Source organism: Mauremys reevesii, linkage group 24 (genome assembly GCF_016161935.1).
Source record: "Mauremys reevesii isolate NIE-2019 linkage group 24, ASM1616193v1, whole genome shotgun sequence".
Lineage (NCBI taxonomy): Eukaryota > Metazoa > Chordata > Testudines > Geoemydidae > Mauremys > Mauremys reevesii.
The window spans coordinates 3,433,789-3,460,417 of NC_052646.1; the positions used below are offsets into that span (position 1 = coordinate 3,433,789).

A 26,629-nucleotide genomic window follows, 5' to 3' on the forward strand; every position below is an offset into this window, starting at 1 on the left:
AAAGGATTGGTTTCAACCGGCTTCCTGGTTTTGGCAGAGGGGGGATTCAGAACGAAAGGTTCCATTTCCCACTTCAAAACGACGTTTTCTTTTGAAATTTCAGTTAATTTGTCGTAAAAGAATTTTTTTAGAAGGTTGAAATTGAAATGAGACGTCTCAGAATTATTGAAAGAGAAGGTGTCGACTGACCCGAGCTGAGTTTTATTTTATTTTTGTTTTGTGGAAATGTTAAGGGGATTTCAACTTTTTGGCCCCATTTGGAATGGGACTTTTTTTTTTTTTAATGGCAAATTTTTGTGGGATGGGAAAACCATCTCCTGCCTCGCTCTAGTCGCTGCTCTGTGCCTTTTCACGCTCAACACATCCCGTGTGGCTCCCGCTCTTTCTCCTCCGTCGCCGCCCAGGGTTGCTTTCCCATCTTGTGCCCAGCAGAGCTCCGGTCTCGACGCCTGTAGGACTAGCCATGTTTGCGTGTGGCTTTCTGGTTTCCTTTGCCTCTGCCCCTTGCCTGGGATTCTCACGAGCCGTAGCCCCCGGTAAAGACCAGAGCTCCTCTTCCCTCATCAGAGGCCGGAATTGGGCTTGCGCAAACCCTCCTTAAACATTCTCAGTCTGATTCTCTGGTGGGGTCTCGGCCAGCCCACAGATCCGCCCCTCCTGTCATCAGAGGAGAGGAGATGGCAAAGAAAATGTGGGGAGGTGGATCGACAGTCTAGACAGAGGGTGCTTACTGAGGGCTGCTCTGCCCCCTCTCCCATCGCTCGGTGTCTCCTTTGCCATGGTTCCTCCTGGGGGGGTTAATTTGACCTCCATCTGCGTGTCTCCTCTGTTCCCAGGTCGCCTCTCTCTGGACTCTCAGGATGGCGACAGCGGTTTGGATTCGGGCACTGAGCGGTTCCCTTCGGTGAGCGAGGTGAGGGCTCGTGGCTCCAGGGCTAAGGGCCAGGTCCATTTTGCACAGAGTCAACCTCTGTGCTTTGTTGGAAAAGCAGCTTCTGTCCTCCAAACGTCCGGCACTCACCTAGTGAGGGGGGTGGGGGGTTGGAAAAATCAGATGTCATTTAAAATCAGTCTAATCAAATCTGGGAATCCCAGACCCTACAGTACCCAAATCAGGATCCTGGAGTTATTGCAGGAGGGGGTCCCTGCAGGCAGAGGGAAGGTTGCTTGGATGCCTTAACTCTGTGTTTCGTATCTTAGCACGTTGGATGTCTTGTAAGTGCAGCCGTCACTCTGAATGTCCTGGGGTTTCCCAGGTTTGGGGTTTAGAGTCATTGCAATATCCCTGTGAAGTCTCTTCCTGTTCAGTTATTGATCCATCCTCATAACAGAGGGTAACACTTTCCAGAATGGCCAAGGGCCAGAGTTTGAAAGGTATTTAGGTGCCTAGAGGGAGTGTCAGTGGGTGTTGGGGGCTTAGATGCTTTTGAAAATCCCCATAGGTGCCGAAACACCTTTAAGAATCTTGTCCGAAGTAGGAAATTTTCCCCCTTAGTCTTTTTGCTCTGGGACTTTCTATGGAGCCACAGATTGTCATGGCACGTCCTGCAGCAGGACTAAGAGGCAATCCCTGCCCCCCGGAGTTTGCAGTGTCAATAAGACCAGCCAGACGCAGGGGAGGGAGGTGTCTGCAGGTTACTACTGAGAAGAGCGGAGGTGTTGGGGGCAGCGTGGGGGAGGCAGGAAGTTGAGTCTGGGAGCAGGAGCCGGGTGTGCGCACCGATCTAATGTAAACTGGTTTAGAAATTGATTGGTTAATTTGGCGCCCCCCTCCCCCGCATGTGGACGTGCTGTTGAATCGGTTTAGATGTTGGCCTGGGTCCTGGGAAGCATGTGAGTCAAATCAGGGTCTGGCGCTGCTTTCGTCCCTGGGGGTTTCCCTGCTGCCCCCTTCTCGGTTGCTAATGTCGTGAGGTGGTGGTTGTCCTGAGCAGATCTCTCTGAACCGGAACTCCGTTCTGTCCGACCCCGGCCTCGACAGCCCGCGCACCTCCCCGGTCATCACCGCCAAGATGTTCCAGCACCATCGCCGCCAAGGCTCGGACACGCCCTTCCTGCCCATCGCGGAGCAGGTGAGGCGGGGCGGGGGGGAGAGCTGTGGGGGCGGAGTGGCTGGGCCTAGGGCACGCTCCCTTGGGTCTGATTGACAGCGACAGGCTGTAGCTGGTTCTGCCTGGGGCTGTGATCTCATCAGGGGTGGGTCTGAGCAGCACCCAAACTGCTGCAGGGGGTGGGGTGTGGGGCTCCTTGTGGGGGCGCTCTCTGCTGGGGGTCAGTGCTGATCCCATGGCACAGTGTCCTGCAGGGGGTGAGGTGTGGGGCTCCTTGTGGGGGCGCTCTCTGCTGGGGGTCAGTGCTCACCCCATGGCACAGTGTCCTGCAAGGGGTGGGGCTCCATGGGGAGGCGCTCTCTGCTGGGGGTCAGTGCTCACCCCATGGCACAGTGTGCTGCAGGAAGGGGCTGTGGGGCTCAGTAGGGAGGTGCTCTGCCCTCGGGGTCAGTGCTGACCCCATGGCACAGTGTCCGGTGGGGTGTGGGGCTCCATGGGGGGGCGCTCTCTGCTGGGGGTCAGTGCTCACCCCATGGCACAGTGTCCTGCAGGAAGTGGGCTGTGGGGCTCAGTAGGGGGTGCTCTGCCCTCGGGGTCAGTGCTGACTCCATGGCACAGTGTGCTGCGGGGGGGGCTCCATGGGGGGGGTGGCGCTCTCTGCTGGGGGTCAGTGCTGACCCCATGGCACAGTGTCCTGCAGGGGGTGGGGGGTGGGGCTCCATGGGGGGGCGCTCTCTGCTGGGGGTCTGTGCTGACCCCATGGCACAGTGTCCTGCAGGGAGAGGGCTGTGGGGCTCAGTAGGGGGGTGCTCTTCCCAGAGTGCTACTGCTGGACGTGTCTGTGGGATGAGACACAAACTGAGGTCCCGACTGCTCGCGCCATGAGGTGCCAACCACGTAGTAGCTGAGAGCGAAGGTGGCCACAGAGAAGCCCCCCCACTGAAGGGGGAGCCTAGAATTATTGAAGGCTGAACCGGGGCTGCTGTTGGGGTGGCCTTGTCCCAGCCTGGCCTTGTCTCCTCAGGGCTTGGAGCGGACGCCGAGGCCTCTCATCATCGGGCCAGAGGAAGATTACGATCCGGGGTATTTCAACAACGAGGTAACAGCTCCCAGGGCATCCCTCTGTCCTTGTATTAACCCTGTTGGCGTCACCAGGAACCGTGGCAGCTGTGCCGGGGAGTAGGGGTTGGGACTCCTAGGAGGGGAGTGGGGTGTAGTGGTGAGAGCGGGGGGGCTGGAAGTGGGAGCGCCGCCGAGTGCGTCCCCAGACTCCTGGCTTTACGGAGCAGGCTCCAGCCGCCGGAAGCCCTGGGTAGGGCAGCGCGGTTACAGACGTCGGCTCCGGAGCTGGGATGGTGCAAAGACGCTATTGGCACGTGCTCGGGGCCACGCGCGTTGTTCGCTAGGGGCTTCCCAGCCTCCGCACTCACCAAACCTTTGCCCCACTGCAGCCGTGTCGCACTCGCTCTGCCGCGGCTCGTGGAGCTGATGACGAGGGCTGCTGGGTCGAAGGCAGCGCAAGGGGAACCCTTGGCTATCTCAGGCCTTGCCCCAATGCCCGGTAGCTACACTGGTGCAGACAGGCAGAGCCGCAGTGGTGGAGTCCAACTCCGGGGCTGGATTGGCTGATGGCTGCTCCCCTGCCTGCCCTGGGGTGTGTCTGCTGCAGCGACCCCAGTGGCTGAAACGAGGCAAATGCCAGTTTCACCAAGGCCTTGGCAGAAGCGGGAGCCCGTTCCTCGGGCACACTCTGCCCTTTGCTCTCCCCAGCTTCAATGGCTTGTTTCCCTGCCCTCCCCCAGCAGTGCGACTCCCTCTTCCAGGACCTGGGGAAGCTCAAATCCCGACCGGCTCACCTGGGCGTCTTCCTGCGCTACATCTTCTCCCAGGCAGACCCGAGCCCCCTGGTAAGAGCGAGACACGCCCGCGCCCGCGGCTGCCTCTCCGGGGGGCGGAGACCCTGGCTTCCCCGCAGGAGCAGGAGCATCCTGCAGCACTGGGGGTGGCTCCTGACTTGATCTCAGGCGCGTGGATGTGGTGGAGGATTTAGGGCATTTCTCACCCTCTGTCTAACCCTCATCCAAAGCCCACTGAAATCACGCACCACCGGCAACCGGCTTCGGTCCAGGTGCTATCCTCTCCCTCTTCCCTGGATCCAAGAGGGCCGCCCGCCCGTGTAGGGCAGTGCACTTCTTACAGGCCCGCTCCTTTTCCTGGGCTCCGTGGGGTTTGCTGCCTGGGCCCATGAAGTGCAGGTTATTTCCTCCTGTGGCTGCTCACCCTCGGACTGCCCGGGAGCCCAAAGGCCCTAGGTGGGGCTCAGGCAGTGCTGGCTCTGGCCCCTGCTGTCATGCTGGTGTGTAGGGTTGAAGTCAATGGACTTCCGCAGGCGTGAGAGGTGGAAATGCCATGCAAGGGCTCCGATTCCTCCCCCCGCCACAGGGCACAATCTACCCCCGTAGGCGTCTCCTACGGTCTGTCCTGTGTCCCGGAGGGAGTCGCTGCTGCTGCTTTACTAAGTGTTTCTCCTTCCTTCTTCATCTCTTGTGCTTTTGCTTCTCTCCCCCGTCCTTCCAGCTCTTCTATTTGTGCGCAGAAGTTTGCCAGCAAATGAACTTCAAGGATTCCCGGGCCTTGGGGAAGGAGATCTGGAACATCTTCTTGGAGAAGAACGCGGTGAGTGCGGGAGCTTGGCTGCATTGCCAGCGGGTGTGGGGCTTCCCTCCCGCAGGAGAAGGCCGGCAGAGTGTGGCTTCACGGTCTAACATTCCACGTATTCAGCCTCCCAATGTGGAAAACTTTTAACCGAGGCCTTGTGTCCCCTGGGATTTTAGCCGTCAGCCTAGCTGCACTGAGGCAAACTCCAGAGCAGATGTGCTTTGCACTGCCAACTACGCTGGTGCAAACTGTGCTGCATTGTGGTAAACGGTGTCTGCGCTGGAGGAAAAGCCAATATACACAAAGCCCGGCACCCTGCTTTAATTGGGGTGGGTGGTTTTAGCTGTGGCCTTCTCCAAGAGAAGTGATTTTTCCCCCTTGGTGCTTAATAGGCACGGTGGTAGCAAATATACTGCTTAATAGGGACTCGTTAGTTGAGTGCCAAGAGGTTAAGATTTAATCAGATGTTTCAGTTGGGGAGAAAGTCTAAGCTCTGGTCTTTCAAACACAGAAGCTGCTGTGCAAGGTGCATGCAGGCTTTACTAGCACTCCCACAGTGTTTATCCTCTGACCTGGGACACCCATAATAATAATAAATTGAGACGTAATCGCATTTCTTTTTCCCTCCTAGCCTCTGAGAATAAAGGTGCCTGAGCAGTTACTAGCTGACATAGGTAAGTGTGTGTGCGTGTGATCTCTGAGGCCATGCCTATGCCGTTAGGGGTAGTCGCTGAAGCAGTAAGTGTTTTCAGCAGCTCGAGGTCTCAGCATCGGGGACCACTGGCTGTTGCTGGTCCCACCGTGCAGTGGTTCTTAACCGTGACTGCGGCCTGCACCCTTTGGTTCTCAAAACATGTTCTCGCACCCGTATCGGAAATCGTTGAAGTAGGGCAGTTCTTTAAACCTAGATATGTTTTTTGTTTGTATGTTACAGTAATTGTTAAAAATGTAGAATGTTAATGAATACGTAGGTTTGATGAAACAAAGTAGTTGTACTTAGTGCCTGTGCTTAATTGTGTTTTTGAGGATTTACCTTCTAAACAAATCTGGCCTATCTCGAAAGGGCAGCTCGCATCCCCAGGGGTGAGTGCACCCCAGGTTAAGAACCACTGCACTAGTGGCTTTGCTTTAAATCAGAGATGCCCTTTATTAGCATGCAGAACTCTTTACCTCCTCTGAACTTCCCTGGGGAAGGTCTGTCTGCATAGGAGAGACCTCGCCCCACCCCCACCCCCCATATTGCCCTGCATTAGGGAGGAAACGGCATCGTGTGGTTCGAGTTGGAGTCAGGACTCCTGGGTTCTTTTCCTGTCTCACTTGGGGAAGTCGCTTCCCTTGCAGGAGCCTCAGTTACACAGGGCTGAGGACGTTACCATTAATTAGACTCACAGCTGCGCCTAACGGGCCCAGCTGAGATTGGGGCTCCACTGTGCACGACCAAAGGGAGAGAGAGTCCCTCCCCGAATAGCTTAACATTGTACTAGACAGAGAGCAGGAGGGGAAACTGAGGCACAGAGCGAGGCAGTGACTTGCCCAAGGTGACCCAGCAGGCCAGTGGCAGAGCTGGCAAGAGAAGCCAGGGTTCCCAAGTCCCTTTCCACCGGGCCATGCTGCCTGCCTGTCTTACCATACCTGCCCTGCAGGCGGAGTTGAGCAGCTCAGGCCTGAATTTGCCCCCAACTCCAGCACCCAGGATAGCTGCCCCAGTGCAAACGGGCAGAGTTGCATTTTGCACTAGGGTGGCTTTCTCCTGCTTGGAACCCCGGTGAGCTGTCCTGTTGCTAATCACGGGGTACAATGAGGCTCCCCTGGCAACATTCGGGGTGGCAGTGGTGCAGCTACCCTGCAGGCAGGAATCCGGGTGGGAGAGTCGCAGGGTAGGCTGCTAGTGGAGGTGCTGAGCACCCGACGTTGCTGCTGGGGTGTACACCCCTGAAAAGCAGCTGCTCGACTGGCAGGCATGGCGGGATCCTCAGCTGAAACATGCCGTGTCAGCACCTGACGCTGCTGGTGCCCTGGGCCATCCGTGCGCCCCTGCCCGCCCCCCAGCCGAGCGCAGCCGGTAACGAGCGTCTTTCCCCTTGTCTCCCGTCCGTGGCTCCAGAGTCTCGCCTGCGGAACGGGGAGGATGTCCGAAGTGCCTTCTCCGAGGCTCAGGACGCAGCGATGCCCGAGATCCAGGAGCAGATCCAGGACTACAGGTAAGGCCCTCGCACTGCCTCTGCTCCGTGGCCTCGTCTTGGGCAGCTCTTCGATGGGGTGGTTGCCTGCGCCATTCAGGCTCGTGGGGCTGACCGGGGCCCCCTGTCTGTCCGCAGGACGAAGCGCACCATGGGGCTGGGAAGCCTGTATGGAGAAAACGACCTGCTGGATCTGGACGGCGATCCCCAGAAGGAGCGCCAGGTGGCTGAGAAGCAGCTTGCGCAGCTGGGCGACATACTGTGAGTGCCAAGCGGCAGGGCTGGTCCCTGTCCGGCGTGTGATCCAGCCCGAGCCTGGGTCTGGCCTCGCTGATGCCAGCGGAGCTCGGGAGCGGCCCCGGCCGCGGGGTGTGACCGGTGGGAGCGGGAGCGGGATCAGAACCCAGCTCAGCCTGGCGCGTTGATCCCAGGGCCGCTCCTGCGAGCTGCTGGGCACTATGGCTTTACCATTGAAGGCCGGTTGGGACTCTGTAGTGGGGGGGGGAGAAGGAGCAGGCTCTGAGTGCGTGCGCGGTGGTGGTGGTGGTGAAGGGAGGAATGGGCCCCTGGCATGCGGGGGCAGGTGGAAGCAGCAGACATGGGGCTGTGGGGGAGAGGGGCGGGGGCTGCTCTCTTGCACCCTGTCCTGTCCCCTCTTGCCAGTGCTGGTTGGAGCATGTCCCCACTGCAGTCAAAGGAGCTCTGCCGATTTACACCGGCAGAGGGTCCGGTCCCGTGCCTTTAATGAGTCGTGGCCGTGCAGGGCTAGGTCTGAGACATCGTCCTTTGGGCCCCTGGGCTCGGATCAGGCAGATTAAATGGTGTCGTACAGAGGTGGCCTCGTTTCTCACACCCCTTCCCTCTTTCCCCACTTTAGGTCGAAGTATGAAGAGGACAGGAGGTGAGTGTCGGCCTGGCGCCCAGCAGTCGTGTGCATCCAGATGTGATGGTGCCATACAGATGTGGCCATGGGGGTGGGGTTCTGGAGAGCTCAGGGAGGGGGTGCGGGACAATGCTTGGGGAGGGGGTCCTCTCATTAGTAGATCACTCTTTCCCCTCCCAACGTCAGGGCAGTGGAGGCACAAACTTGTCAGCAGCTGGATGAGCGGCCCATGTGTAAGCAGCTGGGTAGCATCTGTCTGGGTTGTAGTGTCCCGCAGGACGGCCCCCTGCTGTCGCAGAACTCCTGGACTGGCCCTGGCGGTCGCCGCAGGGAGAAGAAAATTGTCCCTTGAGCTGGTTCCCCGCCCCAAATCCACACGGAGGCCTCCTGTGTGTCACCCCCCCCTCCCCCCCGCAACTGTTCCCACTCAATGGAAAAACAGAGCTTCAGCCCCCAGGGGGACGTTGCTGATATCACACCGGCAATGAGGGTTTCATGCTTGGGGTCCTTCTGTGCCCCATAAGTGAGTTGGCCTCGGAGCTGGGTGGGCACCGGGTCTCTGTTTAATACAGACGCTCCCCGAGTTACGTAAACCTGACATACGCAAATCCGAGCTCACGGAAAAAGTCCCGCAAGCTAGAAATAGGAGGGTTTTTTTTGTTTTTTTTGTTTTGTTTTTTTGCATAATGGTTGGAGATACGTTTCTGACTTTCGCAAAATTCGCGTTACACAAGGTGTTCCGGAACGGAACGCTTGTGTAAGTCGGGGGGCGTCTGTAAAGCCATTCCGCCGCACGATGTCCTGGAAAGCAATTCCAGGAGAAGAGGTCCCCAGGCCCAGATCCTGCGGTGCTGGACACAAGGTGGATCTTGGGGTGCTTTGCAAACATTAATGAAACCCTCCTGGGTTGGGGCAGGGGCAAGGTAGGGCAGTGCCACTATCCCCCATTTTATAGATGGGGAAACCGAGGCACAGCGAGGGATTGCTCAGGGTCATGCCGAGCATCCCTGGAAGAGCTGGGGATAGAACTTGGGGGCCGGTGCTGTAGCCACAAGCCCGTCTGTCTGATCCGGGAGCTGCGGTGACTAGGAGGCGGGAGGGCTCCTTCACGTGCTGCTCAGAGCCGTTCACTGGTGACTGGATCTCTCACCCAGAGCTGGGGCAGGAGAAGCTGGAGCGTGGCAACGGGCTTCGGCTCCAGCTGCCCATCTGAAGGGGCCTTTGGTGCAGTGAGAACCCTCCACGACCCAGCTGTCCCGAGGGTGCTTCTCTTGCAGCAACGAGCCTTTCTCCTGGGTTGGCGAGTCATGCGGGAATCAAGCTGTAACCCGACTTGGGGACTCGAGGGCTGACCGGCAAGATGCCGAGTCTCGTACGAGACATCGTGGCGCCCTTTGGGGTGTCTGTCTCCTTTGCGCCTGGTCAGACACTTCCCTTTGGGATGGTGCAGGGTGTCACCATGGGCGAGTCACTGCCCTGCCCCGTGCCTCAGTTTCCCCAGCAGTAAAATGAGGACAGGGCAGATGGGGGCTGTTTGTAAAGCGCGTGAGCCCGCTCAGGGCCTGAGCCTGCAATCTCGACTTCCCCCAGCTCATCCTGTGGATTGCCCCTGCTCGTCGGAAGAAGGATTGCCCAGGCAATGGGCGCTGACATCTGTCTGCAAAGCGCCAGGCCCCCTTACGGTGCTGCAGGCACTGCCCTTGGGACGGCACCGGCGCTTCGGTAGCGTTGGACACTGGGAATTCCAGGGCTCCCCGTCCCTCCCTGGAGCGCTGCGGGCGGATACTCCCGGCCACGCCTTGCCGAGGCTTTGAGCCACTCGCCGGCTCTTTTCTGGCCAGTTATCCCTGCGGTGGCTGAACGCGGCCGGCCTCCCGACACGCCGGTGCTGGTGGTGTGTCCTGGATGATCTGCAGCGTGTCTGCCTGTGTGTTCCTCTCTTCCAGCTCCCCCATGGCCTTTGCCCTCAGCACCTACATGAGCCACACGGGGATCCGGGTGCGGGAGGCCCGGCCAGCCAGCACCAGCGAGAAGTCCCAGGCCTTCCCAGACAAGGACAAGTGGCTGCCCTTTTTCCCCAAGGCCAAGAAGGTGAGTGGGGCATTGGCCGCGTTCCCTTTTCTGACCGGATTCTTCCCGGTGCTGTCAGCTCCTCAGGCCTGGCCTAGCGCAGTTCTGGTCTCCGCGGCCTCCCCGAGCCCCAGCTCCCCTGCAGAAATGTGCGTGAGCACCTAATCCCCATCCCTGGGGAGGTGAACTCCACGAGCTCCCCGCTCAGCTCAGAATTACCCTTCAGCCACGGCCCTGGGGCGGGACGCCTTGTCGCTTGCACCCGGGCAAGGCGGGCACAACATGTGGCCTTTTCTGATCTGGCGGCACTTTGTGCCGGGTAGGGGAGAATCGGGCCCCTTGTGTCTTCTGGCCTCCTCCCGCCGTGCCTTCCACTCTGTCCCTTTGCACAGTCTGTGTTGGTGCAAGAGCCACCTCCTCTGCTCCCCGGAGCAGCCTCCCAGTATCGCTTCACCTCCATCACCTTCCCTCCCCCGCCCTTTTCCCCGTCTCTCTCCCTCCCGCCGTTTGATCCCGGTGCCGGGTGTTTCACTCTGGGATGGGAGTGGGGGTGGTTTGTGGAGCAGACCCTGTGCAAAGTCAGGCTGACGCCAGACCAGTGGGAACTAACTAAAGTGCCTCACACAAGCTCAGTGTGAGCGGCAGCTGCTTGCTCTCTCCGACTGGAGGGTGAAGACAAGGCTGAGTGATGTACTGCTGGTGAATGTAGACACGCAGGATTGTGTGCCCATCGGTATAAACAAAGTGAATTGTAACTTGTGTTGTACTGTAATAAACTGGCTGGTGTGTTTATACATGGCAGCCCCCTCCTGGTTGGAATCGGAACTGTCCCACTGTGTCATAGGCCCTATACTTCTAACAACGAATGGAGATTCTCCATTCACTCCAGGCTTAGGCTTTCAGAGCAGGTGGATCAGAGTTCTGTCCATGCTGCTCCTGGGAAGTTTGGAGTAGCTGCAGGGTGCGGCATCCTGGTAGACATGTAGCGGAAAGGCACCAAGTATTGTACCCTGGACAAAGGTGGCCCAGGGTAATTGACCCTCATTGCACAGATGTGAGGAGAACTGTAGCACAGAGTGACTGGTTCAGGACCCCATGGCGACTCAGTGGGGATTAGAACCCCATCTCCTAGCCCTGGCCCCTAACCACCGGCCCACCCTGCCTCAGTTTCCTTCCTTGCAAATTAAATGCAGCTGCTGCTGCTGCTTCTGCGTTAGCTTGTGTCGCCCTGGGAGTTAACGTGCCTCCCTTGCAAAGACGTCTTTCCCAGCTCTCATCCTGTGTGTCTCAGCAGAGCAGCAGCACGAAGAAGGACAAAGATGCGATGGAGGATAAGAAACGCAATCCCATCCTGAAATACATTGGGAAGCCCAAAAGCTCCTCCCAGAGTAGTGAGTATTGGGTCGTGCTGGGGGCGCTGGGGGTCACAAGTACTGCAGGAGATGCCCGATGGGGAGCTGGGTCCTTTGAGACTCTTGGGCTCGCCAGAAGGGGGCGCCACTCCTGTATACGATGGAGTAGCCAGTTCCTGGTCCTGGAGGCCGGTCCAGTCATCTCCTCTGGCTGGCTGCGTGAGAATCAACATTTTGGGCAGTGTAAGGCATTGGCCGTGCCGGGACATGAGCCGGGGCGCAGCCGCACGAGTGTCAACCTCTGGTCTAGACGTGACGTGCACCAGGGCAACTTACGCTGCTGTCCAACTAGGCTGCACTTCACTAGTGTCAATCTTTCTTCCGCTCGGAATTTGCATCCAGTCCCGATGTAGGTGATGCCTGAGGAGTCTCTCCACCTGCCTTCACCCCATCTCCCCCTCTCTGCTGCACCCCAGCAGGGACTCTCGCATGAGCTCTCTCTCCTTTTTACTCTCAGGCCCGGTCGACGCTTACAATTCTGTAGCTGTGGTTATACGAGCATAAACGTGCTTTTGCCCCCGTAGCTTATTTTGCTTGGAGACCCAATCTCAGCTGTCCAGCACAAGCCACGCTCTCCTCGCCGTGGTGTGTCGGGGCAGCTCTTGCGGCAAAGCTTTGAGGCCTGGATAAGGTCTAAGGGCTTATCCGCCACGGAGCTGTTTAGTACCAGCTGTTCCGGACGGACAGGGCCTGAAAGGGTGGAGTTAGGGATCGCTCCTGGGGTGACAACCCACAACTCTCTAATTCAATCTCGCACACACCTGCCCGTGCTTGAGGGTGCAGTGTCCGCTCATCAAAGCAGCCCCTACAGAAATCGCACCCTCCCCACGTGTGTCTGCCGCTGAAAGCCCGTCCCTTCAAACGGCTGAGCACCCACGGGTGGGGTTTTTCAAAAGGGAGCTACCCCAGGGGGAGTCAGTGGGGGCTTCCAAGGGGAGCAGAAATCTGGCGCTGGGTGCGTTTGAAAATCCCACCGGACGTGCTTCGATTTTGGCCGGTAGTTATATGGGAAGGGGAGTGCACAGAAAGCTGATTTGGTTTGTGGGTGGTGCAAAAAAGGAGGCTGGGCTGAGAGCGTCTTCCAAAGGCTGCATGTGCAGTTGTGAGCGCGCGTGTTCCTAGCACCATGCGCACAGAGCCAGCGCTGCCCATACAGTGTGTGTTCCCCACGGGGAGCGCGGGAGAGGTGTTTGTGTGTCTCTTCACTGCCTTTGCTTTCCATTTCCTCCTTTTGAGTTCTCATTGTGCAGCTCGCACGCCCTTCTAACCTCCTTCCTTGTTGAAATGCAGGATTGATTTGACATCTCATTGTTTTTTCCTTTCAGCATTTCATGTCCCTTTGTCCCCTGTGGAAGGTAAAAGGCCTTTTCTTTTCTTTTATGTTCAGCTTTGTTTGTTTAATTTTTTTAAGCGGGGCTTTCCCCAAAGGTCTCCCACCTCATTGCGCTGTGGCATCAGGGGCGGGCGGGCATCACGGGCGCTTGGGCAGGGCTGGAGAGGGGAGGCTTAGTGAACAGAGCACTGGATTGGGACTCAAAACACCTGGTTTCTAATTCCAGCTTTGCCACTGGCATGTTGGGGGACCTGGGGCAAGTCACGTCCCTTCTTTGTGCCTCAGTTTACCCATTAGGCAAACGGGGTGTTAATGTACTGACCTGTTTTCTAAAGTTCTTTGAGCTCTACTAATAGAAAGGTGGTGATGGGAGTCTTTCCCTTGACTTCACTGGGAGCTGGTTCCTTCGTACGTCAAAATCCTTCTGCTCTAAGGCCCAAGGCCTTTGTTTCCTTCGCTCCTGGGTGATTTGGTTTCCTGTGCCTTTGAGGCTGCTCAGTTTTCTGCCCTCTTCTCCTTTTCCTCTTGTCCGTTCAGGAATGTAATGGACAGTGGTACCGGGTCGGCGCTCTCCTTTCAGAGACAGTGCTGCTTCCTGTGCCCCAGGCTCATGCTAGGGGGCGCTGTGCTGCAGGGAGGGGGTGGCTGATCCAGTAGGGGGCAAACTTCCTGACCTAGTACCGATCTCGAGCCCCTGTCCCGGCGCTAGGCTGCGCTATGCCTGCGGAAGGGGCCCAGCTGCATGCAAGATGAGCAATCGCAGAGCGAGGTTTTTTCACACTGTGCCGTGGCCAAGTTCCAGTTGGGCCAGTTAGATCTTAAAATCTCCCTGCGCTGTCCGGTAGCCAGGTCGTTCTCCTTCCTTTCCTGCCCTGCGCCGCTGTGTGGCATGACTCCGCGGCTGTTACAAACTGCGAGAGAAACGTAGGCTGAAATGCTCCCTGGGCGGAAGGGCCCGCTTGAAACAGGCCACTGTGTAGGGGTCAGTTTCACCTTAGGGCCTGAAATCTCAGTCCCACGCGGCCCACGTAAGCCATTTCTCTGCTGCCCAAGCAGTGGGCGTAACTAACTTATCTCCACTTCAAGGCCCCTTTTCATTGCCACAGCCATGCCAAGGGGCCGTGGTGCAGGGAAGATTCAGGCCAACGCTTGTGTAGTGGGATGGGGCCTTTTGGGGTGGAAGGCACCGGTCTGGCTAAGTGTCCAGATGCCCTGGGACATGAGTGCCGTATAAATGCCGCCTGCGTTCCTAGAGGGAGGCAGCAGACTGGCTGAGGGAAGAAGCTCGCTCTCTCTATTGGATAACGAGGCTGTTAACGCTTGCACATTGTCGGGTTTGGACTCCGGAGAACCTTTTAAGCCGGGGAGGGGAGCAAAGAGGGTCTGCAATGGATAACTTCAGGAGCGAAGTGGGTGCCTAAGACACCTCTAGGCTTTCGGGGGAGCCCACCCCATGCTCCCCCCTGCCCTGATATCGTACGCCGCGCACCTCCCACTAGATCGTAGTTCTCTAGGTCGTAGATCTGTTCTCCTGTGCAAGCCACAGCAGGAGTAGCCATCCCCAGGCGACAATCTGGCCTGGAGGAGACGCCCCAGTGTGAGAGCCTGGGTGGATGCTCTTAATTCGGATGGGAACAAGTTGAAGCTAAACCGAAGTAAGAGCGTCCACACACGGATTTGCACCAGGTGGACTAAACCGGTGCAGGTTTCCTGTGTAGATGAGCTGCTCGGCTTCCTCCAGCTGTGTGATTTAATCCGCAGCCTGGCTGCTGAGTGGGCTGGTTCAGCAGAGAAACCCAGTCAAACGTTGGGAGAAGGAGGAGTCTTTTGGGGGACCCTCCCGAACCAGAGATGCCTTGAAAACTCCCCATAACCGGGTCACTGGTTTAGCACCAGGCCACCCGGGTGTACTGCAGCTTTGTAGCCACTACGCACCACGGGGCTGCACTGATTTCGGACCCCGCTGCCGAGCGCCTCCAGCTGGCGGTTTTTCATGCGCCGTCTGCACAGAGGCCTGGGGTGGTAGCTGGGGGCTGGTGGCAGCAGGGAGGGGGGGGAAGGCTGGGGAGTACGAGCTCAAAGTAGAGATGGGGAGCTGCCCTGCCCCTCCGAACCCCAAAAGCCCCCACCCCACACCAGCCATCTCCAAACCATACGAGACCAGCCACGCAGGGTCAAACAGCTGGGGCCGGGCTCACCGCTGCTAGGATGTATTTAGCCCCTGGGGGGGCTACGTTATGGGCAGCAGGTTAACGATTTAGCCATCAGCCGTCAGTACCTATGTCTGTCCTCCTGTCCCTGACTCCCCCGTCCCACCAGTCAAACCCGGCAACGTGAGGAACATCATCCAGCACTTTGAAAACAACCAGCATTGCGAGTCCCAGGAGCCTGGCACGCAGCGTCTCTCCACCGGCAGCTTCCCTGAAGAGCTGCTGGACTCGGACAGGTAGGGCTGCTGGGGGATGGGGTTCTAGATTAATGAGATGGGTTCTAGCTCCCTGCTGGGCCTGGGGTTCTAGATTAATGAGATGGGTTCTAGCTCCCTGCTGGGGGTGGGGTTTTAGATTAATGAGATGGGTTCTAGCTCCCTGCTGGGGGTGGGGTTTTAGATTAATGAGACAGGTTCTAGCTCCCTGCTGGGCCTGGGGTTCTAGATTAATGAGATGGGTTCTAGCTCCCTGCTGGGGGTGGGGTTTTAGATTAATGAGACAGGTTCTAGCTCCCTGCTGGGCCTGGGGTTCTAGATTAATGAGATGGGTTCTAGCTTGCTTCCCCACACACACATGCATTCTCAGCTCTTCCAGCCTGCATGAAATCCAGCAGTTCCTTGCGTCTCGCCAACCCCGCTCCCCTGTGCAGTTCCAGGTCAGAGGTCAAGCTGGGCCGGTCGGAGAGCCTGAAAGGGCGGGAGGAGATGAAGAAATCGCGCAAGGCGGAGAACGTGCCACGGTCCCGGAGTGACGTGGACATGGACGCCGCAGCAGAGGCCACGCGGCTTCACCAGTCGGCGTCGTCTTCGGCATCCAGCCTGTCCACAAGGTCAGAGCCCAAAGCCCTGAGCCTGCAGGCAGGGGGACGAAGGCCTCCAGACGGTGCCTCTCGTCTGTTTCTATTGGAGGTTTCAGATGGGCCCGATTTCCAGTCGGATTTGGGAGCTGAACTCTCATGAGCTCCCAGCCAAAAGTGTCCCCACTCGGGTCTGAAAGCAAAGCAGGCTGTTTTCATCGAGCGTGGGGCGAGAAAGCCCAGCCTCCCGGGCAGGTGTTGAAGGCCCGGTGGGTGGCTGGGCAGGCAGGTGACCCAGCCCGGGTTCCGTCACAGAGTTCATCCAGCCATGGAGAGGGGGAAGCTCCTGAAATGGCCGGAGAGATTTAGGGGTCTAGATTCCATTTTCAAAAGTGGCTGAACCCCCCCACCTCGACCCCCACCATTGTCAGCTAGTCCTGAGGAACCCCCTCCACACACACCCACGAGCTCTTCGGAAGGTTTTTTTACCTGGGTGACAGAGGCCAGGTTCCACCCCCAGGGACTCTCACTTGAAGGCCCCGATCCTGCAGAAGTTTGCTCCCCAGGCTGCCTTTGAGCCTGTGATTTTCAGAGGAGCCTGGAGAATTGTGCAGCCCCAACCCCCCGGAAATCCCAGCCAGTCGCTCTTGGCAGCCTCGGGGTCGTGCAGTGAATGCGGAGCCGGGAGCTCGGACGCGGCAGGGAGGGAGAGCAAAGGTCACCGGGATACCATTGCTCGGGGGTTGAGTGCAGTTTTCAATTGCGTCCCCAGGTCCCTGGAAAACCCCACTCCTCCCTACACGCCCAAGATGGGGCGCAGGTGAGTGACCCCGAGCTCTGCGTGCTCCGGGGGCGCGGTGTGGGGAGCTGGGTCTCGTGGTATGGCCAAGCTGCCTGGAATCCCCTGAAACGCCCCAGTTTGAGCTAGTTCTCCCGCCTGTGTCTGACTTCCAGAGGACCCCACACGTTAGGGGGTGAAGGCGAGTCTGGGGCCCCCTCTCTCCCCCCGCCCCCAGTGGCTGGGTCACGTGAGAGGTTAACGGGTCTGCTAGCGCTGCCTGCTAGGGAGCGTTAGCCTTTTAGCTCAAGCATTGGAGGTTTATGCTCTTCGGGGTGACGGTCCCTGGTTCGAGCTGGCTGCATGTCAGCTGGGGTGGGAGTGGGGTAGGGGCACCGCATGGGGTCCATGCACAGCTGCAGGGAGTAACCCCCCCACCCCCCCAATATCCTCCCAGGAGCATCGAGTCCCCCAGTCTGGGCTTCGGCACCGACTCCTTCCTCCCCCACCTGCTGGAGGATGACCTGGGCCAGCTGTCGGACCTGGAGCCGGAGCCGGACTCTCAGAACTGGCAGCACACTGTCGGCCGGGAGGTCATGGCTTACCTGAACCACAGGGAGATAGACCGCCAGGAGGTGATCAACGGTGAGGATCCTGCTGCTCCTCTTCCCTGGGTGCGGGGGGACTGACCCCTGCTGGGAATGGCAGGCCCTGGGCAGGTCTGGGGGAGGACAGAGCTGGTCCATTTGGTGGCTTTGCTTGAAGTGTGGGGCCCAGGGTGGGGGAGCTGAGCGCCGGCCTGTCTCTGAACCCCTCCCTCTCTCCCGCCGGGGGGCAGAGCTCTTTGCCACGGAGGCGTCTCACCTGCGGATCCTCCGAGTCCTGGACGTGCTCTTCTACCAGCGGATGAAGAGGGAGAACTTGCTGTCGCGGGAGGAGCTGGGGCTGCTCTTCCCCAACCTCCCGGACCTGATCGACATCCACAGTAAGCCACTGAATCCCCTGCACCCCGAATCTCCGGCTCGAAATCCCCGGTGCCTGTCTCTTTAAGGCCCGGCCCGTGGGCCCGCCCGCTGCCGCCCCCTGGAGTTTGCGCCGAGAACAGCGATTTGAATCCCAAGTGTCCCAGGTTAACGCGTCTGCCGCTGCCGGCGGCCGGTCCCAAGGGGATTTAGCGTTGTCTCCCCTCGGGGGCTGGAAGGCCTGGATCCCCGACTGTTTGCTGGCCTGCTCTGCTGGTCTCTTCTGGCCTTGAACTCTGTGACTCTAGAGGGGCGTCTCCACGGCTCTGCGGGCTCGGGGGCGTGAAAACAGCCACGCTGCGGCTCCAGCCCACCCCACGGGCTTCAGAGCCTGACGCCGACGCGGCCAGTTTTAGCACTGGACCACGATCCTGAGTCTGTCAACCTGGCCACTCGGACTCTCTGCTGCTGGCTGTGTAGACGCTCCCTGTTGTCTCTATGGTCACCTGTCCAGGCTGGCTCCAGTACCAGACAATAGTCGGGCAGCGTGTGGCTCTGGGGCAGACACGTTAAACATACAAGCCAGGGTAGCTGCAGCCTCTTGATGGTAAATGACTGAGACGCGCCTGTGCGGGCCTGTCCATGCCTCTCCGTCATTGGGCGCCTGCTGCTGGGAATGGAGGCAGCTCGTTCCAGGAATGGCCACTGCTCCCAGGGTACCCGCTGCTGGCTGAGCGTAGGAGACATGCACCGGAGGGGCTGTTGGAAAGGATTTCGGGGGGAGGAGCTCACAGGGACATGACGAGAGAGGCTGGCCACATGGTGTTGGGTACATGGCGGTGGGTTACATCTGAAATGTAGGAATGTTCTATGTGGAATGTAGGTCGGCAGATCTCCCGGGCAGGGGGATGCTGCCCTTCCTCGTTAGACGAGGACGTATTTAATTTCTTTCTCCTTTCCCTCACTCCCCCTTTACTTATCCCCGTTCCCCCTTCCCATCCTTGTTCAGATTCTCTGTCTGAATCCATGAAGAAGCTCCGAGAAGAAGGACCAATCATCAAAGAGATCGGGGATCTCATGCTTTCTCGGGTAGGGCCGGGAGAGCTACCGGGATGGTGGGTTTGGGGGGTCTCCCTGTCTCCTGGCGCTGAAGGCCAAGCAGCTGCGCAGTGAAATGAACAAACGGCACATTCAAAACCAATAAAAGGAAAGGCTTTTTCACTTGCTATGTGATTAGCCTGTGGAACTGCCTGCCACTGGATGGTGCTGAGGCCAAGAACTTAGCAGGGTTCAGAGAGGGACTGGACATTTCTGGGGAGAACAAGAATATCCAAAGTTGCTACAGCTCATGCGAACAGCTTATGCCGTCCTCTGAAGCAGCTAGTGCTGGCCACTGTCAGAGACAAGATTCTAGGCCTTTGGGGCGAGGGGGTCCCGGCTGGTGCTGAGGGGCTGACAGCTCAGCTCTGGTCCTTTGTCTTTCCCCACCCCCAGTTCGACGGGCCGGCGCGGGAGGAAATCCAGCAGGTGGCAGCTGATTTCTGCTCATACCAGTCCATTGCCCTGGAGCTGATCAAAACCAAGCAGCGCAAGGAGACCCGCTTCCAGATCTTCATGCAGGTACCGCGAGCTCTGCTGACCTCCTCTCCCCCAGTCCCCCGGCTGGAGCTCCGCCCAGCCGTGTCCCCTCCCGCACGCGGTGGCTGCAGCGCTTTCTCTCCCTCTGTCTCCCCCCATCCCAGGAAGCCGAGAGCAACCCGCAGTGCCGACGCCTGCAGCTGAAGGACCTGATCATCTCCGAGATGCAGCGCCTGACCAAGTACCCGCTGCTGCTGGAGAATATCCTCAAGCACACGGACGGTACGGGGGGGCCGAGCTGCGGCTCTTCCCTGCAGGGGGGACTCCATGGGGCAGGGCAGTGCGGGGAGCTTGCCTTGCTGATGGCCGCCAGGTGGGCAGGCGGCTTTAGCCCACAGAACTCAGCAGCAGCCCTTCCTCGTGGCCCGATGGGCTTCGGCCCAGGGCGGGACTAGGTGGGTGCCTGGGAGCTGACACGGCCGTTGCCGTAGCCCTGTCTCCCCCAGAACGGTGAGCCCGACTGGCCTGCGCCCACTCCGTTAGGTGGGCGCCGCTGCCCCTGAAATCCAGGGTGTTTCGCCCCGGTGTGAGAGAGAGAGAGAGCGACCAGAACCTCCAGCGCGGCCTCGCCCTCCCTATGCCCTCTGTCCGCCCGCAGGCGGGACCCCGGAGCACAAGAAGCTGTGCCGTGCCCGCGACCAGTGCCGGGAGATCCTCAGGTACGTGAATGAGGCGGTGAAGCGGGCGGAGAACCGGCACCGGCTGGAGGCCTACCAGAAACGCCTGGATGCCACGTCTCTGGAGCGGACCAGCAACCCGCTGGCGGCCGAGTTCAAGGTACCGCCCGGCTGGGAGCGGGGACAGGGGCGGGACTCTGCCCTGATTTCCCCGCATCCCCAGCAGGGGAGAGCCAGCAACTAACCGTGCCTTCCCCACTGTGCCCAGAACCTCGACCTCACCTCCCGGCGCATGATCCACGAGGGGGCTCTGAGCTGGCGCATCAGCAAGGAGAAGACGTTGGGTACGTACCTCCCTGACACGTCCCTCTGCCTTCTGTCCAAAACCCGCACCCCCGAGAGCTGGTCTCCTAGGAGCTGCAGGGGGTAACTCTATTAGCCGCTAGCATTAGCAGGCTTTTCTCCGCTGGGGATCCTCCACTAGGGGGAGCCCCAATTGCACCGTTCTGCCCCAGCAGGGGTCAGCTTTCCGCCTTCTCGACTGGCCCCCAGAGAGCCGGGGGTGGGGGTGGGGCGACGCAGCAGGGCAGGACAGCCTGGGGATCTAAAGTGGGGGTGACTCGTCTTCAGGCCTGTGTGTTGCTCCCTCCCCATGAGCCCTGCAGAGGACGCTGATGAGCCGGTTGGTCCCTGTTCTCTGGGGCTGGGCTGGGGGGAGGAGCCCGTGGGAGTTAGGTGCCTGAGTTCTTTTGACTTCCAGCGAGAGTCTGCAGCCAAAGGAGGTTTGCAAATCCCTGCCTAGGGGTGGATCTGGCCTGTCCCTTAGCGCCCGTGGGGCAGCCTGGCTCCCGCTTCACCGTAGAGGGGGAACCAGAGCAGCTGGGTGACCGGGTCTGCGTCTGGCCTGTGCAGATCTGCACGTGCTGCTGCTGGAGGACCTCCTGGTGCTGCTGCAGAAACAGGACGAGAAGCTGGTGCTGAAATTTCACAGCAAGACGGCGCCGGGCTCCTCAGACACCAAGCAGACCTTCAGCCCCGTCCTGAAGCTCAACTCCATGCTCATCCGCTCCGTGGCCACAGGTAGCGAGCGGGAGAGGCCCGGGGGTGCTCCGCCCAGGCGGGCGGCTGGCGCGGGCATCGATGGGGAGGGGGAATCTTGTCTGCCCCCGGGGGGGCGTGGGCTTGGGAACAGCTCCGAAGCAGAGCCCCGTAGGCTGCGGTGCCCGACCGCTCCCTGTAGCCTCCTGTCTCTCCTCTGTGCACAGACAAACGAGCCCTTTTCATCATCTGCACCTCGGAGCTGGGGCCCCAGATCTACGAGCTGGTGGCGCTGACGCCCTCGGAGAAAAACACGTAAGGGTGTAACGATGGGCGGAGAGGGAGGGGCTGGGGGACGGTCCTTGGGGGGATGAGAGGAGTCCACGCACCAAGGTAACTAGCACGTCCTGGGGCTGCGGTGGCAGGGGGCTGCAGGTCAGGAATGAGGGGCACTGGCAGAGCTGGGGGGTGGGAGCCCAGGGCTGGGGTAGCAGGGGGCTGCAGGTCAGGAGTGAGGGGCATCGGCAGAGCTGGTGGGGGGGAGCATAGGGCTGGGGTAGCAGGGGCTGTGAGTCAGGAGTGAGGGGTATCGGCAGAGCTGGGGGGGGGCAGGGCAGGACTAGCAGGGGGCTGCAGGTCGGGAGTGAGGGGTATCGGCAGAGCTGGGGGGGGCAGGGCAGGACTAACAGGGGGCTGCGGGTCGGGAGTGAGGGGCATTGGCAGAGCTGGGAGTTCGGGTGCCCCCCCTTGGTGCAGTCCCATCTGTGTGAGGGGGTGGAGCTCTGCCGGGGGGTCTCGGAGCAGGCCGCAGCCGGTGGGTGCCGGGGCCGTAACGCCCCCTCTCCTCGGCCTGGCAGGTGGATGGAGCTGCTGGAGGAGGCGGTGCAGAGCGCCATGCGGAACGCCACCTCCCCCCCCAAACGCCGGGCCCGGGAGCTGCCCATCCACAGGCCGGCCCCGTCCAGGTGAGCGGCGCCACCCCGGGGAAATGGGGACATCCTGGCCGCGGGGCCCTGGGGTCTGGCCTAGAAGCTCAGGCTGGGGGGCAGCAGGGCCGGGGTGGGGGCGGGGCCAGGTCTCCATTCCTGCTCGGAGCACTTGGGGATCTCCAAGGCCTGCCCTGGCTGACCCGGGAACAGAGCAGACTCCCCCCCCAGCCCCAGGCTGGCTCACTGCCCCCCTCCAGCGGCCGGGCCGTGACTAGAGCCCTGCGAATCTCACGCTGCCGTTTAGATCTCGAGGGACCCAGGTTCGATTCCCCCTGAGGCTGGGCGGCTGCCCCGTGTCTGCAGGGCGAGTCCCTCCCGGCTGCTAGAGCGGCTGGTGGCTCAGAGCCGTCGGTAATTAAGGCCCCGATCCTGTGGGTGAAGTGAAGCCTCCAGCCAAGTCACCGTTGCTCCGCGGTCCCGCCTAGGCCCTCGCTTTGGCCCCCAGCCGCTCGGCTGCCCTGCCACTGCCCGTCTAACTCGGCTCTTGTCCCCGCAGCCTGGTGCTGCAGGACCCCGACGTCTCCCCGATCCTCTCCCAAGCCGACAGCTCCGGGGCGGAGGTGGACGACGTCTCCTCAGGTGAGCTGCCCTCCCCGCCGGGGCGCCCCCCACTCCCTCTGCCAGGGGGCTGAGACAGCCAGCAGCCTCCAGCCGCCCCTGTGGGGCCCGGAGCAGCAGCTCATATGTAGGTGGCGCAAGGGGAGCATGTGGGGTGGTAATGGGAACCCCCTGTGCGAGGATCTAGGTGTCTGACCGGCCCCACGCCAGGACCCCAGTTCCCGCTGCACGCTCGGCTCGCTCTGATCTCCAGCCCCTAGCCACTCTCCCCACCCCCCGCCCTTTCTGGGCCTGGCCCTCCGTCACCGCCTAATCCAAACGCCCTCTGTGATCTCTCGCCCCTGCCCAGCGGATGACAATCCCACCGACTTCCTGGGCAAGGGGAAGCATCCGGTGCTGCCGGAGGAGCCGGAGGCCGAAGGCAGCGAGGAGGAGGAGGAGGAGGAAGAGGGGGAGGAGGCGCCGGCTGCCCCGGTGCCGGCACAGAGCTCTGCGGAGTTAGATGAAGCTGGCGTGTCCGAGGCACCGGGGCCCAGCATGCACCTGCCCCTCCCGGGGCCCGTGTTGACCGAGGGACTGGCCGAATCGGCCCTGGAGGACGGTGAGTGAAGGCTGGGTCGTGATGCTGCTAATGGGGGCCCATCCCTGGGGAGAGAGGAGGGCAGCTGCTTCTCTGAGCCAGAGCCTGGGTCTGAGCCGTCCCGTCCCGTATCGCGCACACAGGCGCGCGGTGTCTCCCGGCTCCGCCATCTAGCCCAGTGCGTGCAGAGGAGCAGCGGGAGGCTGAGCCGGGCGGGGAGAAGCCCTGAGCTGGGAGTGCAGGGGGTTGGGGGTCAGGATTGGGGGAGCGCCTGGCGTTGCTCCGCAGCGCCCCCTCTGGCTGAGCGAGGAGGTGCAGGCGTAGGCACCGAAGCCAGCCTGCATCCAGCCCTCCAGGTGGGGGCTTCCCTGCCAGGGCCCGGCCCAACCTGCTCGTCTTCTCTCCCCCTCCTAGTGGAGAACCTGCGGCATCTGATCCTGCGCAGCCTGCTGCCCTGCCGGGACCCGGAGCCCGAGGACGACCTGACCCCCACGCCCTCGGTGGCTGGAGGAGCCGCGCAGCCCTGGGACTCGGTGCTGTCCAGCCAGGACTCAGGCTGCCAGGAGCAGTCGGTGGAGCACTCGGGGCGGGGCGGCCCCCCCACGGACAGGGCTGGTCTCCTGGGCCCCTCGCCCAGCGGCAGGCCGGAGCCGGAGCCGGAGCGCCAGCCGAGCGCGGGGCGCGTGGAGGAGACGGGCTGGAGTTCAGACGGCGGTCGGGAGGCGTCCCAGGAAGTGGAGAGGCCCCCGGCTGCGGAGGGGCAGGGCGGCTACAAAGTGGTCCGGAAAGGTAGGGGGAAGGTGGGGCCTCCGGGGGGCGGCTCCTCCAGGCTTCGGGGGCAGGGACCAGCCCTTGGACTCTTCTCCGCTGGGTTTGGCTACCAGGACAGCAGCCGCTTTGCATGGCCATGTGCTGGGGCAGAACCGCATGGAATCCAGCGGGCTCCTGTCGGTGGTTCCCCTCCCCTCTGTCCAGCGGGGAGGAGGGGGGGGAGAGAGCCCTGGGGGGACGCGCCAGCTGGATGCGTCCATCAGTCCTTTGTTAACCCTTGAGGCTGCGAGCCCGGGGGCGCCGTCCGGCCCCGTCTCCTGGGGCGCAGGGGCGGTCAGACCAGTCGTGTCAGTGACTGGCTCCTAGGGCGGCCGCTCTCCTTCTGTCACTAAATCCCTGCCCGCCTGGCGAGCCCGGTGATTTGCATGAGATCTGCCACCCTTGGGCTGCTGCAAACCCTCCTTTCTCTGTCTGGGCGTCTGGCACGAGCTGCTTCGCTGGGCACAGCCGGTGATTGGGTTCTGAGTCCTTCAATCAATCAATTTCTCTCTCCCCCCTACCTCCCCCCCTCGACATTTTCTCTTCTTCCCTCCCTGCTCTTTTCCCTGGTGTCTCTGCACAGCTGAGGTGGAGGGCACTAAGGATGCCACGCCCTTGGCAGACAGCAGCCAATCAGAAACTGAGTTGCATGAAGGAGGCGGAGCTAATGTAGATGGTAAAGAAAAAACCAAACCCCCTTTTTCCTCGGGCCCCAAGGAAGGCTAGAAAAGGGGGTCGCAGGGGGACTGAGCGGAGGCGCGGGAGAGGCTGCTGGCCAGGCCAGGGGCGGCTGGGAGGCAGGACTCCTGGGTTCCATCCCCAGCCCGAGGAGGAAGGGTCCTGCTGTGCCACTGGGCAGGTCCTCGATGGCCTGGTCCCGTCCTGGTTTCATCAGGAGTTGTTTGCCTGAGAGGCGACCGCAGTAGGTGGCAGGTCAAGGCAGAACGCTGCCCGCCTGTTTGAAAATGGCTCCCTGCACGTACCCAGAGCTGGCCCACCAGCTTCCCTGTCTCAGATGAGTCCCTGCTCGGACTCCGGGACGGCGTTCGACTTGGTACCGCTCGACCTCTGGATTGAAAAGCTGGGACGATGTTCATTAAATGGATTAAAAACTGGCTCGCTGATAGATCTCCAAGTGTGACTGGGGAACTGTCACGGAGCGGCGCCTTGTCCAGTGGGGGCCCACGGGGATCAGTTCCTGGCCCTGCGCTATTTAATCCCTGACGTGGCTCTGTTTGGCTGAACAAAGAGAAGGTTAAGGGGAGACGTGATGGCGTCTACAGGCACCTACACAGGGAACGACTATTTCATAGTCGGCTCCGCAGTCTAGCAGAGAGGGTCTGACATGAGCCAGTGGCCGGAAGATGAAGTGAGACACATTCAGGTTGGAAATACGGCGTCAGTTTTTACCAGCTAGAGCAATTGGCCGAGGGTGGTGGTGGATTCCCCGTCACTGACCATTTTGGAGTCGGGGATGGGAGGTTCTTCTAAAAGCTCCGCTCTGGGCATTATTTGGGGCGGGTCTCTGGCCTGGCTGTGCAGGAGTCGGAGGAGGTGGTCACAATGGTCCCCTCTGGCCTGGGACTCCGTGAATCTGTCTGGATGCAGCTACGGGAGAGGGAGCTGGATTCGCTACCTGAATCCTGGCTGAATTTGCAGACAGTGACGCACCTAAATCAACAGTGCGGTAGTAACGGATCAGGGGGCTGCTTTTGCAGCACTGCTGGGCGAGGGGGGGTGAGTACCCCCCCTCTGGCACATCAGGGCACTCGTCGAAGGGTGGAATTTTCAGAAGTGCCCGACTCGGCCTCAGCCCCACTGCCTTTCGAGGCTGGTTAAGGTTCTGAATAACGAATCACCTGAATTAACTGTTGCAATCCTCTTCCCCAGCATTTTTCAGGCATAGCTCTCCAAGGGCTTCACTAGGGAGGTCGGTATCTTCATCCCCGCTTGGCGGATGGGGAAACTGAGGCACGTGGCAATGAGGTGACTCGCCCCGGGGTCACCCAGCAGGCCCATGGCAGAGCTGGGGTTAGAATGCTTGAGTTCCAGTCCAGGGCTCTATACACTAGGCCACGCTGCCCCCCGGTCTAGGCACCGTCTGCTTTGAAACCAGGACGTGGCACTTGTGAAAACGTTGCCGTAAGAACCGAAAGCCGACAGGGCTAAGGAGGAGTCTCAGTGATGTCAGTGGCCCTGATTTTGAACATATCGGCCCTGTAGGTTTCTACAGGGAGCTCAGAGTCCCCTGGGTACTGGACTCACAGGCTAAGCAGCTTTTCTCCCCGCTCCCCTGTGACGCAGGGAATTACTTCTACGTCAGCATGCCTGCCGGCCCTGCAGAGTCCTCCACTGAGCCGCCAGCGAGCCCCGTGGAGCAGCCCCCCAGCCCGCCTTGCCCCGCCCTCGGCTCCCGGCAGCACGACCAGGACAGCACGTCGGGCCCCGGCAGCCTTGATGGGGCCCCACCGCCCGAGCCGCCCGCCCCCAGCCTGGTGATCCAGGACGTTGACATGATCTTCCGGACGATAGAACAGCTCACGCTGAAACTCACCAGGCTAAAGGTGAGGGGGAGCTGGTGGGGGGACTAAGGATCCTTTCCATTGAGGGCCAGGCCTGGCTCTGCCAGGTGACGGGAGCAGGGAAGAGGAGCTGCATCCGGTGCCACAGGGTGGGGAACTGGACCCAGGCAGGGTAACGCCCCGCCGGAGCCCAGACTGGCGGGGCACCAAGGCCCTGTTACACCTGCGAGGAGCCTGCAGGTGTCGCCGGAGCCGGCGGGGGGCCAGGGGAGACAGGGCTGGGGCGCGCCTGGCATGGGCAGAGGTCTGACGCCCCCGTTGCCACTGGCTTGTTTCTCCCCCGCTTGGCTCCTTCAGGACGTGGAGCTGGCCCATCGCGAGTTGCTGCGGTCTCTGGGAAGAGGTTCGTCGGCTGAGACCACCCCGGTGGGCGTCACCACGCTGGAGATGAGCCGGTGGCTGGAATGCCCGCCCAGCCCTGCCAGCGATCACTGCCCCTCCCCTGCCCGGCGAGGCTGCAGACCCCAGCAGCCAGCGAGCTCGG

General features: G+C 60.6%; 1 protein-coding gene across 15 annotated transcripts in view; it reads left to right on the forward strand.

Moving 5' to 3' along the window:
• The window catches only part of ARHGEF11 (Rho guanine nucleotide exchange factor 11), a 77,409-nt gene that overhangs the window by 48,730 nt on the left and 2,050 nt on the right, over positions 1–26,629 (forward strand). For 6 of the 15 annotated variants that reach the window (XM_039512798.1, XM_039512797.1, XM_039512796.1 and 3 more), the window contains 31 exons: positions 837–913; positions 1,935–2,072; positions 3,076–3,150; positions 3,854–3,958; positions 4,629–4,727; positions 5,341–5,383; positions 6,814–6,910; positions 7,028–7,150; positions 7,767–7,790; positions 9,719–9,863; positions 11,134–11,233; positions 12,580–12,609; positions 14,907–15,033; positions 15,447–15,626; positions 16,366–16,413; positions 16,829–17,016; positions 17,210–17,356; positions 18,343–18,422; positions 18,828–18,953; positions 19,076–19,193; positions 19,570–19,748; positions 19,857–19,932; positions 20,501–20,668; positions 20,854–20,941; positions 21,484–21,591; positions 22,112–22,194; positions 22,523–22,774; positions 23,168–23,542; positions 24,147–24,239; positions 25,868–26,127; positions 26,443–26,628. In XM_039512798.1, the coding sequence (XP_039368732.1) occupies positions 837–913; positions 1,935–2,072; positions 3,076–3,150; positions 3,854–3,958; positions 4,629–4,727; positions 5,341–5,383; positions 6,814–6,910; positions 7,028–7,150; positions 7,767–7,790; positions 9,719–9,863; positions 11,134–11,233; positions 12,580–12,609; positions 14,907–15,033; positions 15,447–15,626; positions 16,366–16,413; positions 16,829–17,016; positions 17,210–17,356; positions 18,343–18,422; positions 18,828–18,953; positions 19,076–19,193; positions 19,570–19,748; positions 19,857–19,932; positions 20,501–20,668; positions 20,854–20,941; positions 21,484–21,591; positions 22,112–22,194; positions 22,523–22,774; positions 23,168–23,542; positions 24,147–24,239; positions 25,868–26,127; positions 26,443–26,628 (3,938 nt within the window). The remainder of the gene's footprint in view (positions 1–836; positions 914–1,934; positions 2,073–3,075; positions 3,151–3,853; positions 3,959–4,628; positions 4,728–5,340; positions 5,384–6,813; positions 6,911–7,027; positions 7,151–7,766; positions 7,791–9,718; positions 9,864–11,133; positions 11,234–12,579; positions 12,610–14,906; positions 15,034–15,446; positions 15,627–16,365; positions 16,414–16,828; positions 17,017–17,209; positions 17,357–18,342; positions 18,423–18,827; positions 18,954–19,075; positions 19,194–19,569; positions 19,749–19,856; positions 19,933–20,500; positions 20,669–20,853; positions 20,942–21,483; positions 21,592–22,111; positions 22,195–22,522; positions 22,775–23,167; positions 23,543–24,146; positions 24,240–25,867; positions 26,128–26,442; position 26,629) is intronic. The other 9 variants (XM_039512785.1, XM_039512786.1, XM_039512787.1 and 6 more) reach the window with 9 other exon arrangements.